At 36.1% G+C, this 19,226-nt stretch overlaps 1 protein-coding gene across 15 annotated transcripts in view; it reads right to left on the minus strand.

Moving 5' to 3' along the window:
• The window catches only part of CSPP1 (centrosome and spindle pole associated protein 1), a 67,595-nt gene that overhangs the window by 46,251 nt on the left and 2,118 nt on the right, over positions 1-19,226 (minus strand). For 11 of the 15 annotated variants that reach the window (XR_015703491.1, XR_015703492.1, XR_015703486.1 and 8 more), the window contains exons 2-7: positions 16,173-16,276; positions 14,776-14,872; positions 10,161-10,261; positions 9,425-9,448; positions 6,260-6,340; positions 2,809-2,910 (exon numbers count right to left, since the gene is read on the minus strand). Coding sequence is in view for 10 of the 15 variants with exons in the window: in XM_087751905.1 (XP_087608031.1) it covers positions 2,809-2,910; positions 6,260-6,340; positions 9,425-9,448; positions 10,161-10,261; positions 14,776-14,872; positions 16,173-16,274 (507 nt within the window). In the remaining 5 variants the exon portion in view is untranslated. The remainder of the gene's footprint in view (positions 1-2,808; positions 2,911-6,259; positions 6,341-9,424; positions 9,449-10,160; positions 10,262-14,775; positions 14,873-16,172; positions 16,277-19,226) is intronic. The other 4 variants (XM_087751953.1, XM_087751894.1, XM_087751901.1 and 1 more) reach the window with 3 other exon arrangements.

Consider the following 19,226-nt stretch of genomic DNA (forward strand, 5'->3'; position numbering starts at 1 on the left):
TGAAGATCAACAAATGCAAAATTCTGCATCTGAGACAGAATAATGCCATGCACCAGTACAGGCTGGGCACTGACCATCTAGAAAGCAGTTTTGCAGAAAAGGCCTGGGTTAGTGGTGGGCGAGTAGCTGAACATGAGTCAGCAGAGCACCCTTGCAGTGATGACAGCCAACTACACCCTGGGCTGCATTAACAAGAGTGTCATCAGCAGGTCAAGGGAAGTGATCCTTCTCCTCTGCTCAGTATTTATTCAGTATTCAGGTTTCGGTGTAGTGTGCCCAGTTTCCCCCCCTCCCCATGGATACTGACAAACTGGAGAAAGTGCAGAGGATAGCTACTGAGATGGTTAAGGCACTTGAGCTCATAAAGGAGAAGCTGACAGAGATGGATTTGTTCAGCCTCGAAAAAGAAGGTTAAGGAGGGTATGTATGGGGGCAGGAGGAATTGCAGTTTCGACCTAATGGGTGGTTACAGAGATGCCAGAATCGTGATTTTCAAAGAACCAACGGTCACAAGTGGCAGCAAAGGAACTTCCGATGGGATATGGAGGGAAAGAAATTCAGATCAAGCAGTTAAAGCAGTGGAACAGGTTGACCAGAGGAACTATGGATTCTCCATCCTTTCAAAACTCAACCAGATAAGGCCTCACCAACCTGATCTAACTGTGAAGTTAACCCTGCTCTGAGTAGGAGACTGTACTACGTGACTTCCAGACGTTCCTTGCAACTGAAGTTTATCCTATGACTATCTAAACTATTGGATCAAACTTTTGAGGCCACATATGTTAATCATGAGACCCATTCATTTGACTCTCACTCCAAGTCAAACATCCCTCAGAGAAGGAAGAACCTCAACAAATCCTCACCAGGTTTTTTTCCTGTTTTTTTCTTTTATGACAGCAAAATTCTTTCTACACAAGAATAATAAAAATATAACATAAAGGTCAAATGGGATGACAAACAAAGCAGAAAGAAAAAACCTTGATTCCCTAAATAGACTTGATTAGGTAAGTCCGCTGAGGAAACAAAAATACCCAAACATGTAGAAAAATCTTTAGAGATTTACAGACTCACAAACAAGCTGCATTTTTGCCATGTATTTCCTAGGGATCACTGTTGTGTAGCACTCCAACCTTTGAAGAAGACAATAAGAATCAGATATTGAATTCTGACATCTAAAAGATGCCTGAATACTGCCTTATAGCTGTCTTCACAGATTAAGATAGTTTTCAACTATATGACACTCCAATGCAGTTGGAGGAAAAGACCCTTCTCATAAGAAAACAATCTTTCTGGAGACTGACCAGAAACATTCTTCTAGATAGAACATATAAATACAGGGGTATTTGCACTTGCCAACTGCTGTAAGAAAGACAACAAACTTTCAGCTGTTATGAGTACAAATACAAGTCCCTTCATAGAATGACCTAGCTCTCACACTACTGTACACTTAAGAATTTCCATATTGAAAAAATGTGGAAGGCCTTCTTAAATCAAATCTGCATTAGATGAGAGTTCCAAATTATTGCAGTCCATCACTAAACTAAGGCAACAATATTTAAAAAAGAAAATTTACCCATTCTGCACAAGATTTTACAATTAACAAGCAGTAGAGAGGCTTTCTCAGATCAATATATTGCTTCCAGATTACTAAAACAAAGGGTCTCACAGCAATGCTAATAAGACCTTAAAATCCCCTGTTGATTGTTGTACTGGTTTTGGCTGGGATAGAGTTAAATTTCTTCATAGTAGCTAGTATGAGGCTATGTTTTAGATTTGTGATGAAATCAGTGTTGATAATACAGGGATGTTTTCGTTATTGCTGAGCAGTGCTAACACAGAGTCAAGGCCTTTTCTGCTTCTCACCCCACCCCACCAGCGAGGAGGCTGGGAGTGCACAAGAAGTTGGGAGGAGACACAGCTGGGACAGCTGACCCCAACTGACCAAAGGGATATCCCATACCACATAATGTCATACTCAAGGATAAAAAACGAGGGAAGAAGAAGGAAAGGCAGACATTTGGGATTATGGCCTCTGTCTTCCCAAGCAATCGTTACGTGTTATGGAGCCCCGCTTTCCTGGAGATGGCTGAACTCCTGCCTACCAATGGAAAGTAGTCAATGAATTCCTGATTTTGCTTTGCTTGTGTCTGCAGCTTTTGCTTTACCTATTAAACTGTCTTTAACTCAACCTATGATTTTTCTCACTTTTACCCTTCTGATTCTCTCCCCCATCCCACTGCGAGGGGTGGGGAGTGAGCAAATGGCTGCATGGTGCTTAGTTGCCTACTACCATACAAATAAAAGGCCTCAGATCAGAATCTGAGTTCAATTATGCATGTGTCTAGCTGACTTGCAGTAGTAAAGACTTTTTTTTTTTGATTCACAAATGCACAGCACCATATACTGGACAGCTGCCTGCCCTTGCCTTGCTTTCTCATGAGCTGGACACAGTCTGAGGAAAAAGCAGCTACAAATAAAAGCTAAGGAACACTGTGTGGAGCTCAACATTTTGTTCAGAGATAGCTTTTTTGGCCACCACTTTTAGCACCAAGAACAATCCAGGGACTTGCTTCAGACACAAAGAATGAAAGCATCCCTCTACCAGATAGACATGACTGAAGTAGGAATCAAGAACCGCACTGTATGATTCTCAACCAGGAATTGCTACATATATTAATAAAACTGTGGCCTAATTGAATGATATTCTTTGCTTATTTTGTCTTTCTTTATACGTCTTAGTCAAAGATAAAACAATTGACAAGATCATTTATGATGTTCTTTGTATCAGCTTCAGTAAAACTCTATTACCTCTGTGGTTTTCTTCCCTAATTTCCTTAGCCTTTCATTCCATTCTTCTTTATCCCTGAGATATTGATTGTACTCCTTGTTTCTTTCAAGCCGTAGTTTCTCCTAAAACAGGCATTGAAAACGGCATCATAATTTTGCATTTTTGAGTAGCTTTTAACTTCACAGAACTACAGTATTAAATGAATACATGCCAGCTGTGTGTTCCCCCCCCCCCCCTTCTTTGTGATGTACAGATAGGGCTTGAATTGCTTTAAGTTTTTTTGTTCGTTCTTGAACATAGTACTTTCTCTTAATCTGAAATCTGTAAGTAGAAGTCAGCTTCTTGGACATGAAGTCTAGTCCCCAGTAACACTACTGTGTATCAAGTTCCATCTTAAAATCAGTTAGGTTTCCTCCTGCTAGATCTATTCCAAAATTGTTCCAAAGCCTCACTCCTTTGACAATCAGAAATCACCTTCTAATTTCCAATCTGAATATATTTACAGATGATTTTTAAACATACAATTTTTTTTGTGTGTTAAGGTTAGTTGTGACTTGCCCCACTCATAATTAAAACAGGACAACAAATATATGTATAGACAAGATGTGTCAATTATAGCTTAGGATATAACTTGTACTGTCAAATTCAAATGAGCAGTTAAGATGACTGCAAAAAGAGTAAAAAGCACAAAGAATGCAAGGAAAACTAAAACCATGATCTATCCACCTTGTCCTAGCTGCTTTTGCAAAGTGACTACTTTTATAACCAGCTTGCTCAGGTCTAAAAATGGGCAGGAATTGTACATCAATAGCCTAATAATATAATATGAAATACAAAAGTCTCCAGGTAAAGCAAACTCTAATTTGCATTATTTCCTGGTATTAGTACCTTATGTCTAGAGCATGGGGCATCTCTTATACTACCTCATTCCAACCATCATATAAATGAAAAAAAAGAGAATTATATTACAATATTACCAATCATGCTCTTCTCCACTACAGTATTTTCCAATAAAAAGCCAAAGGTATTAAAAAATCTGAACATTATATGTAAATTTACTTTCCCATGAACAAACGTCAAACAAAAATAATTTATACAAGGACGAGAGGAAATGGCCTCAAGTTGTGCCAGGGGAGATTTAGATTAGATATTAGGAAAAAATGTCTTCACGGAGAGAGTGGTTAGGCATTGGAACAGACTGCCCAGGGAAGTGATGCAATCACAGTCCCTGGAAGCGTTCAAAAAACGTGTGGATGTGGTGCTTAGGGACATGGTTTAGAGGTGGACCTGGCAGTTAGGTTAACGGCTGGACTCGATGATCTCAGAAGTCTTTTCAAACCTTAAAGATTCTATGATTCTATACCGCAATCACCATAGAAATACCAGCTTAGTAATAGTTTTGCAAATGAGACCAATGCTCCCCAAAACAGTTGTTTGGTTTTTTTTCCCCAAAATTTGTGTCTATAGGTTTTCTGACAGTGACAATATAAAACCTGTAGACAGCTATGAAAGCTGCCTGAGGGGTATTTTCCAAAGCTGAGAAGCTAGCGTTGTCTTTAACAGGTGGCAAAACACTCAGCAGAAAATTCAATATGCTGTGTGACTGCACATTTTACCTAACAGAGGAAACCAAAATGCAAATGTTAACCTCTATTCATTAGCTGCCCAGAAGCTAACCGTTTAGCAGGGCACAGTGTGCCATCTTCCGGCAGCTTTTAGGTTCTGCAACAGCAATAAATAAATGGGTAAAAAGGATACAACGCATGTTGGGCTGCTATAATACAAAACCATCAATGATCAGACATGTTCCCAGTGCAGATACATCTTCAATTTCCACAGAATTAATCAAAGATACTTTATCTTTCACTGTTTCAGCACACCTCGCAAGGGTTAACACAAAGTTCACATGAACTTGAAGCTAACATAAACTCAGGACACATACATGCTGCCACTGAGAAGGAGTCCTTTCCCTTTCCTGGGCATTTCATTCTTGCTGCCTCCCTTTTTTTTAACACTGGTATAATTTGGAATTTGGGGCTTTTTCGTAACAGCAATTTTCACTTATTTCAGTTCTCACCGGGCTCCTCATATGGCCAAACATTATTGCCGGCACAAGAGAGGCAGAAAGTGTAACTAAGCACAGCAAGGGTAAGACCAACACATTCCATAGCAGAAGTCTTGTGCCAGATTACAGTGACAGCATCGCCCCAAACACAGAGCAACAATGCAACTCCAAGGCAACATAGGTTAAAAAAAACCAAAACCAAATAAAACCCCCAAGGGTGTAACAGTCCAGTCCTACTCCAGCAACAGTTTCTCTTTCTGCCTTGCATCTCCACTGGGGTTAGACAGATCCTAAGAACCAACCAGTGGTGTTCATTAAGTCAGCAAAAATATTTGCTAAATTACAATGTTTCTGCTGATTCAACTTCCTGGATCAATTTACAAGCAAACACAAGCAAGGAACTGGGAATATAAGGCCAACAGTGTGAAGGCAGGAGGAGAGGTGACCCCTGTAAGACGGATTTAGGCTTCCACAGAATCATACTATGCATCAGAGGAATGGACCAGAGGTTAAGAAAATCCACATATGCACGTTGCATCTTCATATTCTAACCTCCATGAACCTCCAACAGCAGATAGACTGTTATGGCTGCTATCTTTCTCCAACATATGAAAGCAAGACCGTAAGAAACTTCAGGGAGATCAAAGGGGCTGAACACAAAGAGAGAATGTGTACTCTTTTCACAAAACACATTAGTATCTGTATTCTCAAAGAAAGATTGGAAACGGGGAAGATTCGTATATTAACAGCAGGCAATATGTGAAATAACAGATCAGCTTTTATTTAGATTCCTGGATTTATCTGTTAAAAAAAAATCACGAGGATAAGCAGGTAGGTTAAATGTACACAGACATCAAAATAAATTGTGTACAGCAGAAAGCACACTTCCTCTAGTTCTGATAGGAACTGACAAGAATATCACTGTAGAAACAACTACAAGAAAATATTTTTAAAATTATCCCCAGGCTGCAGTAAGAAGAGTAATAAATTAGAAAAGCATATATATAAGAAAAATAATGCTGTTTATTAGATCAATACTTATTACTGAACAAAACCCAAGCACAACCACTAGAGCTTTTGTACACATCAAGTGCCTTGCAGGTGTGAATTAGAAGTAGCAAACCTCAGTCTAGTATCAGTATAGAATTACACATCTAATTACCTAAAAATTAAGAGTACAGGTAACCTAGAATTAAAAATTTAAAAACAACAACAAAATGCAAAGACTTTACTTTTCTGGAAATTATTCTAATGACCACCTCCAAAAATGTTCATTTGTAAACAGTGTAAAAAAAAACCAATCAAACAAAAAAACTTGAGTGGAAATAATTTTTCCACAACAGTTTAAACATCCAGGTTCATTTTCAAGTTATGCACCACTTACTTAGTTTCCTCCAGATATTTACCTTGGCAGATCTTCGCTCATCAATAGGAAGAGATAATCCCTGAGTATATGGATCTACTTCACCAGTAGTCAGATAATTTTTCTACAGTAAAAAAAAATAAAAATCAATATATTTTAAAATATCAAATCTTACTTGCTAAACAGTTGCTAGGAATTATATTTTCTGAAACAAATCTGATCAACTTAATGAAATAAAGACTGAAGACAACCTTCACATTTTGAAAATGTAGGATGTTCTTGGAACACATGAATGAAGTGAAGTCAAGGAATGCGGAAAAGTAAAGGGCTTTGTCAAGCTTTAAGCTTGAGTTTGAAAGTGTTTGTCACTTCTTCCCTGTTACACTATTTCAAGGATTACATAAGCTGGTCTCTGTATATTAAAAAAATATTTTTATTCAAAAAAAACCCCACCATTACTCAATTCTCCTGTAAGCAAGTAGCATAAGCACAAGAATCTGTACAATCATAAGAGGAATTTTCCAAGATGCTACCTTCCTTAAGATGAAAAAATTGCTTTTTCTAACTGTAGAAAACTTATGTCTGATTCTTATTTTAACAGATGGAATCCCGCTAACACTAGCACAGTCACCACTTTGCATCTCAACACTATCTGTTTTCTACAACAGCAGTCCCCAAACTTTTCAGGGTAATGACTGCCCTGGTTTTGGCTGGGACAGAGTTAATTTTCTTCCTAGTAGCTGGTATAGTGCTGTGGTTTGGATTTAGGATGAGAATAACATTGATAACACACTGATGTTTTAGTTATTGCTCATTAGTGCTTACACTGGTCAAGGACTTTTCAGCTTCCCATGCTCTGCCCGGTGCAGAAGAAGCTGGGAGGGGGCACAGCCAGGACAGCTGACCCAGACTGGCCACAGGGCTATGCCATACCGTATGACATCATGGCCAGTATATAAAGCTGGGGGGAGTTGGTCAGGGGGTAGTGATCGCTGCTCAGGGACAGGATGGGCATTGGTCAGCAGGTGGTGAGCAATTGCATTGTGCATCACTTGTTTTGTATATTCTTTTATCATTATTATTACTACTATTTTCCCTTCCTCTGCTGTCCTATTAAACTGTCTTTTTCTCAGCCCACAGTTTTGTTTTGGTTTTTTTTTTCCCCCCGATTCTCTCCCCCATCCCACCAGGGAGGGCTGGGGGGGTGAGGCAGTGAGCAAGAGGCCATATGGTGCTTAGTTGCCAACTGGGGTTAAACCACAACAATGACCCACCACCAAATCTTGTAATTCCTTACGGACCATCAGTCACTTTCAGAATAGAACTTTCCATTGAAAACGCTATGTTGTTGCTCTACATAGCTCCCTGGGCTGCAGCTTGGGAACTAGGCTGCACAGCAAGTCAAAGTATCAGCCTTTCAAATCAAACACCAGTGCTGGAACAGGTCCTTAGCTTCCAGGTCTAGTGGCTTCTTCGTACATCACTCATTTACTAAAAGCACCCCCAGGCAATTCTCAGTCAATCACCTATGTTTTATAAATCCGATTAATAAAAAGATCATCTGTTTGTGTGGCACAGGCTGATGAGGGGAATGGGTTAGATACGGTATTTCACTAGCATTGGTTCCTTCCATTATCTATGTCGTAATGTAGCTTAAAAGCTTAGAGGCATGTCAATAGGTAAGAGCACTACCTGTTCCAGTACAAAAGCACATCATTATGAATTATATTTCACAACCACACATTGAAAGATTTAAGGGATTTAATAACCATGCAAATATTCAAGCACTGAGACAACTAGATTAATATGGAGAGCTAAATTATTATTACTAGAAAAAGTAAATCAATTGTAATCCTCATTATTAAGTAATTTTTAAATTATTAATTTCACACTTTGAACACACCTGTAGAGATTACCTCCGATCTTAAAAAGGTATTTGCCAAAAATCAGAAGCTGATGTGGAAACAGCATTTTCTACGTAAGTGAGACTAAACAAGTATTAACCAAAATATTATCACTGTGAGAGCTGCTAAAAGTTGCACTCTTTACATGGGGAAAAGAAATTAGAGATTGTTATCCTATCTCCTCCTCAGGCCTTACAAGCTTAATATAGCTCTCAGGCCTTACAAGCTTAATATAGCTAATGTGTACTACAAAAAGCAACCCTTGTAAACCTAAATTTGTAAAACTGAAGTTCAATTGAGAATAAAATATTAGAAGTTAATGTAAAAATTATATCACTTGGGTACTTTGGTGAGAATTATGAAACGTTAAGTTTTAACACAACATTCTAACTTTGAAAATAAACAAGTTCAAGATTAAACAAGAAGCAACAAATATATTAGCATCGTTTTGGTTAGAGGTTAAGAAGCCAGTTAATTCTGCTGTTGCTATTGTTATTCAGGAATTCTAGTGCATGCTTATATAGTTAATTTGTATCATATGCATGTTATTTAAAGCCTCAGAAAAAACAGAAGGTTGTGTTTCTACCACATTGCCTCCCGGTCCTTTACTGAAGTTTCTTAATGTGAGCAACCTGGATGGACAGTGTTAAATTTGAGAATTATATATACGTGATACCATAATGACATAAATAATTAAAAATTACTATAATTGAATGAAGCTTGCAAAAATGTGCCTCTGGTATTGTTTTTTTCTCACAATACTTGTATTCTTGCATTCTGGCCACTAGGTGCTGAATAACTGGCTCTAGTGCTTTTCTAAGCACCACTGATGAGATTTCACAGTGACAGGGAAGAAAAAAGCCCTGATTTTGGTTCCAATTACATATTATAATATTTCAGAATTTACGATTTTATTCCATCTTTATAAAGTATGTATATCAGAAAAAAAAATCTGAACTCATAACTTCGATGTAACTGATAAGCCTTGAAGCAAATGTCTACTAAAAGAAAAAAACTTTTGTAGAGTCAGCATTAGACAGCAACAATAGCAATTGCAAAGGAAAAAAGAAATCAACAAGTGTTTTAAAATCTTATTAATGGAAAATAATAAATATAAGCAATCATTTTGCATAAAGCAAACAATGCTGTTAATCACAACTAATCACTACAGCATGCACAAACACACAAAGCACAGAAGAAGCAATGATTTTTTTTTTTTTTAAATTCAAAGAGCACAAAGCTTTCAAACAAAGCAAAAAGCAACTAATTTGAAGAAAAAAAAATTGATATTGCAGGCACCCTACCTTTCTTTTTGCCTGTGAAATACCCTAAAAGTCAGGGAAAAGATACTATTCAAAAAGTGTCTTTCATTCAAAAATATTTGACTTAACAAAAAAGAATTCTTTTCTTAAGAAAAGAATCGATTATTTCATTTTAAGAACTAAAGATAATTAGCATCTTCAGACAACAGAAATTATTTGGTTCCTGATTTTTTATTCTGTTTGACTAAGAAGGGATACAGAATATTCCCAAGATTATGTCACTTCATACATACCATTTCAATTTTACATTTACTGTGACATTCAGTAAGTCATGCTAAGCAGAACAAAGCTTTTTTTTATTTCTAAAATTGAAAAGAAGTTGTTAAATGGAGTCATACTAATTACAGGAATATTCTTACCTGAATTACAGACCATAGAATACATAAGTGCTTAAGGAAGTAACAGATGATATTTTAAATTCTTAAGAAGAAACTAAGAAAGAAGTACAGACAAATAAATAAAAGTATTCAGAATAAAATGTATTAAGTAACATGTAGTCTCATGGCAATGAGATCTGTAGAAGCCTAAAATATATAACCTTTCCTAGTGGTGACATTTTGAAACTACTTTTACTCAAGTCTTCGAAATCAGCCATCGCTCATAATGAATGCCCCCTTATAAAGATTTTCCACAGATTTTATTGATTTTCATTCAATTTAAATGAAAGAGTCATTTTAAAAGACTCACTAAACTCAGGCAATCAGACAAGAAGCTTTACCTGAGAAAGATATCGCCTATAATCTTGTCGAAGTTCCTCCTTGAGTTTATGTTTTTTTCGTTCATATTCTTCTCCAAGAGGTAAACTCAAGCCATAGTCACCTGAAAGTTTAACACTGTAAAGTGTTATTCCACTATTTTGTATTAATACAAAGCACATCCAGCAAAAGCTACATCTGGATTTTTATCAGACATCAGCAATAAAAAAAAATTAACAATGCAACCAGTAGTTACAAAACAGCTGCAATAAACATCACTTTCTCTGTATGAGTAGTTAGGTGGAAAGCACAGAAAAATAGGTTGATTTTTAGACGTTAGTTTTCCTCTAGTCCCTGTGCTTCTTCTCTCCACTGGAAAAAAAATGCAACATAAACTGAATTTATTTGGATAGTTTGACAAATAGAATAAAATAACCTAAATATTGTTGTTAATGTATGTTTCAAAGGAAATCTCCTTTGGCACATTAGTTTCTAAATTACACTGATATTTTAAGCTGTGCTTATCACACAATAGAAAACATACTTTGCAACTAGAAAGCAACAAGCTATTTGTTTAGCATGAAGCATGTGAAAAATATGTTGGCTTCCATACAAGTAGAAGGAATATGACCATATGATAATAATTTTTTCTTTCCACCTCAGTGTTTTTAATTGTAGTAGACGCAAAACACGCATTTAGTCCTTTTCCAAGATTACTGTCAGGTCTCAGAACAGCTGCACTCTTAAAATATAGTGCTATGCAAGTTGTTTGTTGTTCCCAAAATACATTTTAAAGTACTTTATAAGAAATATCCACTGCCCCACAAGCCCCCCTCTGCAGCCACTTTCACCACTCTCCACAGAGAGCTAGTGAATTCCACAAAACCACACAACAAGAGACACAGACTGCAACTCTGTTTTTTTTTTTTCATTTCCTATGGTGCCTCTGAAAGCATTTCTACATCTTGTCGTCGATGTAAAATGAGTAGCAAGGAGTAAGAGGGAAGAGAAGGCTACTCAAGATTTACTCTTATATCAGTCCAAATTTATTGCATGGTACTTTGTCTGACTCCAGTATTTTAAATGTTTAGGGCATTAATCGATGTCTGTACAGTAAAAACGACACTATATAAATGCTGAAAATTGCTCACTTGGGAATCACTCTGCTACTGAAACAGAAAAAAGGTTGAAATATGCTTAGTAAAAATAGGCTTAGCTGGCTTGGCTTGAGATAGTTTCAGCTAAGTCAGAATGTATCCTCGCAAGCCAAAACAGGAGTCAGACTGCTCTTCTGTAGAACCAAAGGACCTAATACCTGATTAAATATGTCATGCGCTATTTTGAAACAGCTTGCAGAGTTAGCTACTAACCAAAATCTGCATGGGAGCTGCCTCTCAAACCTGCAAGTTACTTTTCTCCTAATTTTGCACATGGTAAGTGTGAGTTCCATTAAAAAACAACATACCCTTTCAACCCTCAAAAAAGGGGTAAGTGTAAAGAAGAACAGAATACAGAAGAGGAAATGGTTTGTTTCAGCTACTTGCTCTTGCCTTTTATTTTGTGAAATTATTGTTGGATTAACTATAGGAAACCAAGAAAAAAAATCAAAAGCAACTAACATGTCAGAGTGAAGATTCAGTAACTTCACAGAGGTCAGTAAAATTCAGTACAGAAAAAAAATCAGTGAGAATCAAGTGCTTTAATTCAAATATGTGAATTATTCAAACAAAAGAGGGTTTAAAGTTAATTCTATTACAGAGGAACTTTTTTTGGCCACCAGAAAACCACTGAGATAACAATTATGGGTAGTGATTTAGGAGATACTTGAAAACTACCTACTTCAAAAACTTACTTTAGGAGAGCCTAGCAGGGCAAAAATACTCCAGTTAACATACATTCATCCTAATTTCATGCACAATTTTTCTGAATTCCTCTATCGGAATAAGAGATATACTTTCTTTTTCATTGGTTTTCTGCTATTGTTTATTCTGTATTTGCTGTGTTTATTTGCCATTTCACATTCTGTTAATCGCACACAATCACATTGAAAACTTTTTTTTTTTTAGAAAAAAAGTTAAGATTTTAAATGCATTTTTACATATAAGTCTGCATGCATTTAATACGTTGAGAAATAACTATAACTTCATTCAGCCTGATTCTCAACAGTACTGCTAGAACTATAGAACATACTTAGCAGCTACCAAGGAACAAATCCCTGTCTAATTTAATCCAAAGGAAATCACATTGCTTTAAAGCAGAACCAGTCAATAATATCAACAACCATCCACTGATAGCCAAATGTGTTCAGCGCCCAAATTATTATTATAGAATGTGCTGGGTTTGGCTGGGATAGAGTTAATTTTCTTCATAGTGGCCACTATGGGGCTGTTTTGGATTCGTGCTGGAAACAGTGTTGAGAATACAGGGATGGTTTTGTTACTGCTGAGCAGTGCTTACACAGACTCAAGGCCTTTTCTGCTTCTCACCCCACCCCACCAGCAAGGAGGCTGGGGGCGCACAAGTTGTTGGGAGGGGACGCAGCTGGGACAGCTGACCCCAGCTGACCAAAGGGATATCCCATACCGTATGACATCATGTTCAGTAATAAAACTAGGGGGGTGGTTCATGGTGAGTAATTGTTTTCATTTACATCACTTGTCTTTCTTGGGTTTTATTTCTGTCTGTTATTTTCTTTTTCATTACAATGTATTAATTATTATTCTTTTATTTCAATTATTAAACTGTTTTTATCTCAGCCCACAAGTTTTCTCACTTTTACCCTTCTGATTCTCTCCCCCCATCCCGCTGCAGCGGGGAGTGAGCAAGCAGCTGTGCGGTGCTTTGTTGCCAGCTGGGGTTAAACCACAACATAGCAATACCTACTTGGTGCTTTTCATTTAAGACCACCTGCATGCCCCTCATCTGCAATACATCATGTGTGTTACTATATTTAGGTGTCAACAGTTAAGTCCAATTTATAATAATAAACACAACATGACATGTGCTATTACAGCTCTCCAACAAGAGATAAAATCATTTTAATATTAAAATAGCTTAACTGTTGTGTAGTGGTCTGTCACAGCCATTGGGACACTACTTAATGTGTTCTATTTTCTGTATCATATGTTTCCACAGTTAAGCAAAGAATTATCAACACCAGGACTAACCTGCTGATCATAATAAAACTGCCAAAAAGGTGAGGTAGATACTTATTCAGGTGCTGTCCTCTAACCAAGTTTATTCATTATGACTTCTGGCAGCAAGGAATACTCAATTATCATTTCAGGTCATTTTTAGTGGTTTTCCTGTAAAGGTTTTAGAGGAGCTAGCATTGTTGATGGCTGGAAGTTCTACTTATACAACATCCTTATAAAAAAACATGGTTTTATTTATGCAGCCAAGATCAGTGCAGGCCCCCAGATTCACAAGCTCAGGCTCTGTTTTTTAAGACATGCACTTTTCTGCTCACAAATTCTATTGAAATTACAGAGGGGACATAACACTAAGTGTAGCAGCAGTACTTATTTAAAAGACAGATTAGATTGGTATTATGTAAACAACATCAAATATACATTGACGTATCTTCTTTAAAATAAAAGCACAGCTCTTACTCCCACTGGAAGCTGCAGAATTACACCAGAATTACAGTAAGCATGGTATAAAAATTAATGAGGTACAAAACCAAAGTGTCTACACATGAAAGAAGAGAGTTACCTACCGACAAGGAGTAGGCCACAGAAAAGCTTTAAAGCTGTCAAGACAAACCTGAGCTACACAAGTGTAACTAAGGAAAAACAGTAGTGCCTACAGAAAGGAGATGGTAAGACAAGTAAGGAAAGATGGCACATTACAGAAACAGTAAAATGGAGAAAGGAACACTATCACACATTTCAAACAGAAATCACAAAGAACACAGAGAAAAGAAGAAAATAGGATAATATATATTTTTAAAGAAAGCGGTGATTAAATCGATAGTCACAGCAAAACAAATCTAACCATTTCACTTAGTTAAGATTTCAACCAAAACTAAGTGCTTGTTCTTTCCTTGTATAATAAATGACTACATTATAACAAAATTACAAAAGCAATACAATCAGTTTAGTACTCTATGCCTAAATGTTTAAAAGACACTTAGCATTTAAAAGAAAAATTAGTTTAACTGTGTGCATTTTAGCCAAGTTGGACTAGGACTCTTAAGCTTAGAGGCTGAAAGAAAAGGCATCCTTACTTCCCTGGCACAAGGTACAGGGAACGTATCCTTTTGCAGTAAAGTCCAGATGAAAGATGGACTTCCACAGCTTTTTTGCTCCACCCAAATACAACAGGAAAGGACAGATCATCTATCAAGGACCAGCAAGCAGCTTTTTGTTTTGGTTTTTTGTTTTGTTTTGTTTTTTTAAATGGAGCTACCTTTACAAGAAGAAAAAGAAAGTGCTTGGCATATTTTCCTTATTTAAAAAAAGCATAACTACAAAAAGAAATTCCATACAATCCCAAGACTGAAAAATTGCTATGCACTTGAATTATAATGATCATCTTATAATTAAAAATCCAAAGTAGTAATTCCCTTCCAAAAATTCTCAAAGGTAATTAAATGCTACTTAAATCTAGAAGACGTATAAAAAAAAAATACTATACCTGAAGGATAGTTCTGTTGACTATTTGGAGGTATATTTTCTTTAGCCATGGAGATTAACATTTTGCTATTCTCAGAAAGCTTCTCTGATTCCTTATTCTGAAAGCAAAACAAAATGCTTTGCTGCATTCACAAGGTAAAAAGAACAACACACGTAAGAACAATATTATTAACATAATTTTTAGCACTGGAGAGCAGAGAGATTGAAAGTGATGCTGGATTAAGACATTAAGAAAGTTACACATTTCACTAATGCTACCAAAAAAGTAGTTCTCCTCTACAACACAGAAATTATCAGTTCAATTTATTCAATATATTTCATGTCATGAAATACATTGACAATATATATTGTGATTTATGTCATAATCCGCAATCGTTTCATAGTTTAACACAGCTGTTCCCTGTAACTTTCACCACACAGCTTAGGACTTTATCGAGCTGTAGGCTGGGAACACTCTCCTCTTTAAACTTGCTCTGAGCAGAGGAGGCAAAAATAAAGGAAGCCCAACTCCTCACAGCTCCCTAAGAATTAACTTTCTGGAGTGAATTAATAAAACTTCCTGGAGAGAATTATTGTAACTAGGTAAAAATACTTATATTACCCAAAGAAGGGGAAAGATCAATTCTCATAACCTTCTGATGAAACCAAGAAGGGCATGAAAACTCAGTATTATAATTGCTGTTAAAAGCTCAAGCTGTTTGGGGCTTTGTAACTCAAACAACAGACAAATCAAAACACCTTTTTTTACTGAGGACTTTATTTAATTACCATAACACTTAGCTAGCTTGAATTATTTAGATACAGCTGTTTGCCAGGTACTGGCACTATTAAACAACTTAATGGTGATCTGCAAATGATAAAATCTTTACAATTAGGTACTAATTTATTTTTTTTACCTTTACAATTAGGTACTATTTATTTTTTTACAATCTTTACAATTAGGTACTAAAATTTCTAACAGGAAAATTGTGATAAGAAGAGATTCTGTTTAATTGATTGGATTAAGTAATTTGCCTTTTATATTTCCTAGTTTCCGTAACAGAAATTTTGAGGATATTTATACCTTCCATCCCCATCCCAACACCCATGCTCTGGAGTGGGCAGAGAGCATATCCCTGCTAGTCGGCTTCCCTAGGGAGGGGGGAAGGAACAATGATAACCATTTACAAGAGTTTTCCCACTTGTAAAATACAAACGTTACTGTGTATGCCTGGTGGCAAACAGGTAAAAATCTACATAAATACAGATTCAAAGTATTTAAGTTAGAAATTACTTTGAATAAATAAATCTTTAATATATACTTTAAATACAGTTTTAAGAGCACAATAAAAGCAAGCTTAAATCAAGACCCTAGCAATAGAAATGTTTAAATTCAGGAAAACTGTTTAATACTCTTACCCTTATTTCCATGTAAGGTGGATCATTTTCAAGTTCTGCCTTATCTTGTGCCAACTTGGCCTTCTGATCCTCAATAAATTTGTCTAAATCAACTGCCATCATTTCTAAAGTTACAGAAAAGACATAGAACATTGCATCAGAACCTCAAAAATTTAAAGCTCAATTATAGTTGCTTAAGACAGTAGTTAAGTAATATTCAAGTTTCTCTCTCAGAACTATAGGCCTTAAGATGTTTGCCAGGTCAACCAAACACCTGACTCAGGAAACCCATCCATGGAGATTACTTGATGTTTCACGAGAGAGAAAACTCAAAGATTCCAGGTTATAAGACTGAAGATATTTCTCTAATCTTTTTTTCTAACTTGGTCAAAGTGGTTTGGGTTGTGTTTTTTTTTTTTTAACTGCAAGTCTACCAATGGCCCTTCACTACACACTAGCAGAAGCTTATTGTTAGTGAGTTATAAAATCAAAATTAGACAACATAAAAAAATAAACAGGATAAAGGAATGTTAGACAAAAAAGTACAGAAGTGCAAAATACACGTATACTCTAAAATAAAGACTAAATCACACAATCAATTCTGTGCTTAACTTGCTATCTTGAGAAGTCTTAAAAATCATCAAGCTTATTCAAAACAAAACAAAAAAAATCACAAAAAAACAAAGGAAAAAACTACAAAAAAAAAACACAAAACACAAAATACATGCATAGTGTGTCTGGAGTTGGAGCCAACAGTGTATCATTACCTCCTGTACCAATAAAATAGCAGAAGCAATAAGAACAGCTACAATTCTGCAATAATTGTAAGATCGTGGATATCAGGCAGCATTGACTTGCAATCAGACAAGCCGCTCATCTGTAACAAAACATGTACTGAGGAACAGCTGATTACCTCTCCTCCATTAGTTGTGCATCTTGCCTATTTAACTGAAAGCCCTTCAGAGCAGAAATGTTAGCATCTTATTTGTGCAATTTATTGTATATTGCTTCTCCTAGATAACCTCGTAATAAAAATTAAAGTGAATCAAATTCATGACAACGGAACTGTACAGAAGTTAAGGCACACACTCAGACTTTGAATATTCTTTGTTTGAATAGTCTTGTCCGAACTAAAAATATTGCAAAGCTGCATACTAAGTAACCATGGAAAGAAGAAAGACAAAAACAAAAAGAATGACTGCATACAAGCCTACTCATCCTCATCTCCACTCAGCATTTTCACCAACTCCACTGCAGGAGAAGTTTTGCAAAACCAAGCCTACAGATCAAAAAATCCATATTTAAAAATCCATGCTTAAAGGACGCATGAAACTGAGAAGAAATTTATGACCCTCTAATCCCTCTAATACTACCCATACAACTTAAGCAATAGGATTGCTTATGCAGGTTCCTAAGCAATCCCATCACAGCCGGTATCTAAACTCAGATTGTACAGCAGCTTTATTGAGGCAAATTCAGTATCTTTCTAAAGCCTACAGACCGTATGAAGTAAACCATAGTCCAATGACAAAAGTATATTAGAAAACACTTTCAGGAAGAGGATCAAAGAATTTAAAAAACAAAACAAAACAAAACCACCTCACAAAGACTAGCAGAATAAGATACTACACAGGTTAACATAAAATAATGTGTCCAGAGAGACTGAGATAAATGCTTACTGGAAGTAAGATGAAGAGAAAAAAATGTCAAAATTCCATTAAATAAATTCAAGTAATCGCATGCTAACTTAATTTAAGGAATACAGCTGCTTGATGTATTCCTTAAAATGTATTCCTTTAAACTTTTTCCTCTTACATTCATGATATTTTTTGATTCATAATATAAAATTATAATATTGTTACAAAGGAGGCAAAACTAGGACAACCTATTTACAACTCCTAGTGGCAATACAGGACAATCAATTCCAAAAATAAATTCCCCCATCTGATTTGTCCTAAATCTTTAATCTCATTAGTTTTGCATACAGAAAAAGGATAAAAGAAATCTAAAAGAGGGTAAGTTTCCAGGCACTGATAAATTTTATTTAGCATATTAGGTTACATAGGAATAATGAAAAAACCACTGTTCTAAATGGGTGAAACAACTTGTCATACTAAAGAATTTAAAAGTTGGTCTCATCACCTATCCAGTGCTGCATACCCACCAAGAGCAAAATTATCACATGCAGAAGGAGGGACTGTGAGAAGCCTTCCCAAAAGATCATTGACTGCAACATCTGCATTTCTTACCTCTATTTACAGTAATATTTATAAACTCTAGAACTGTTTCCAAATCATGGTATTGGAATGGTACCAAACCTATTCTGAGAGACTGTATCAGGAAAGGAATATTTGCAGTATATTTTCTGTCTACCACAAGGAAGACAATGAATATTCTAGCATTCTGCACTCTTATCATATTACTCAAAAGAGCAATATAATAAATTAAAAAACAAAGACAAAACAGTTACAGTTGAACTACACAGACAACTCAATTGGTGTGAAGAAAGCTTACAACTCCAGGCCTTGGAGAACTCTAAGACGACTAATGCCACAGCACTGTTGATTCAGCATACCTTTAATACAGCTAAATAGCCAGGAAAAGCGGCGAAATGCCTCTTAGAAAATAGCTAGACATTTTATGTCCTACATCTTTCTGCTTGAGTTGATCTTCTAAAATATGCACGAGTGCAAACTTTATGAGATAAGCGAAAAGGGTATATTATACTGAAAGAGAATGAAAGATAGGAAAAAAAAATCAAAAATTCTTACATATTCTAAGCAAAAGACTGACAATTTGAATGTGATGAATACACTGCTAAGTTCAGAAAATATACCAGTATGTAAGCAAGTACCTTACTGAATTTTAATCAGTTTTATTGCATCTGTATCAAGTGAAGAGAACATGAATAACCACAACGAAAAAAAAGAAACAATACATTTCTATCTGAAAAGAGTGCTGCCACAGTCCCCAGTTACACAGTGAAGTATCTTGGAGGTGACAGCACTAAACTCACAGCGAACTGTTAACTTCAAACTGGCTTCACATGACTGCACAAACGTACGGAGGTACAAC

Source organism: Nipponia nippon, unplaced genomic scaffold (genome assembly GCF_047370975.1).
Source record: "Nipponia nippon isolate SJK-2023a ecotype South Korea unplaced genomic scaffold, ASM4737097v1 scaffold_1, whole genome shotgun sequence".
NCBI classification, from domain to species: domain Eukaryota; kingdom Metazoa; phylum Chordata; class Aves; order Pelecaniformes; family Threskiornithidae; genus Nipponia; species Nipponia nippon.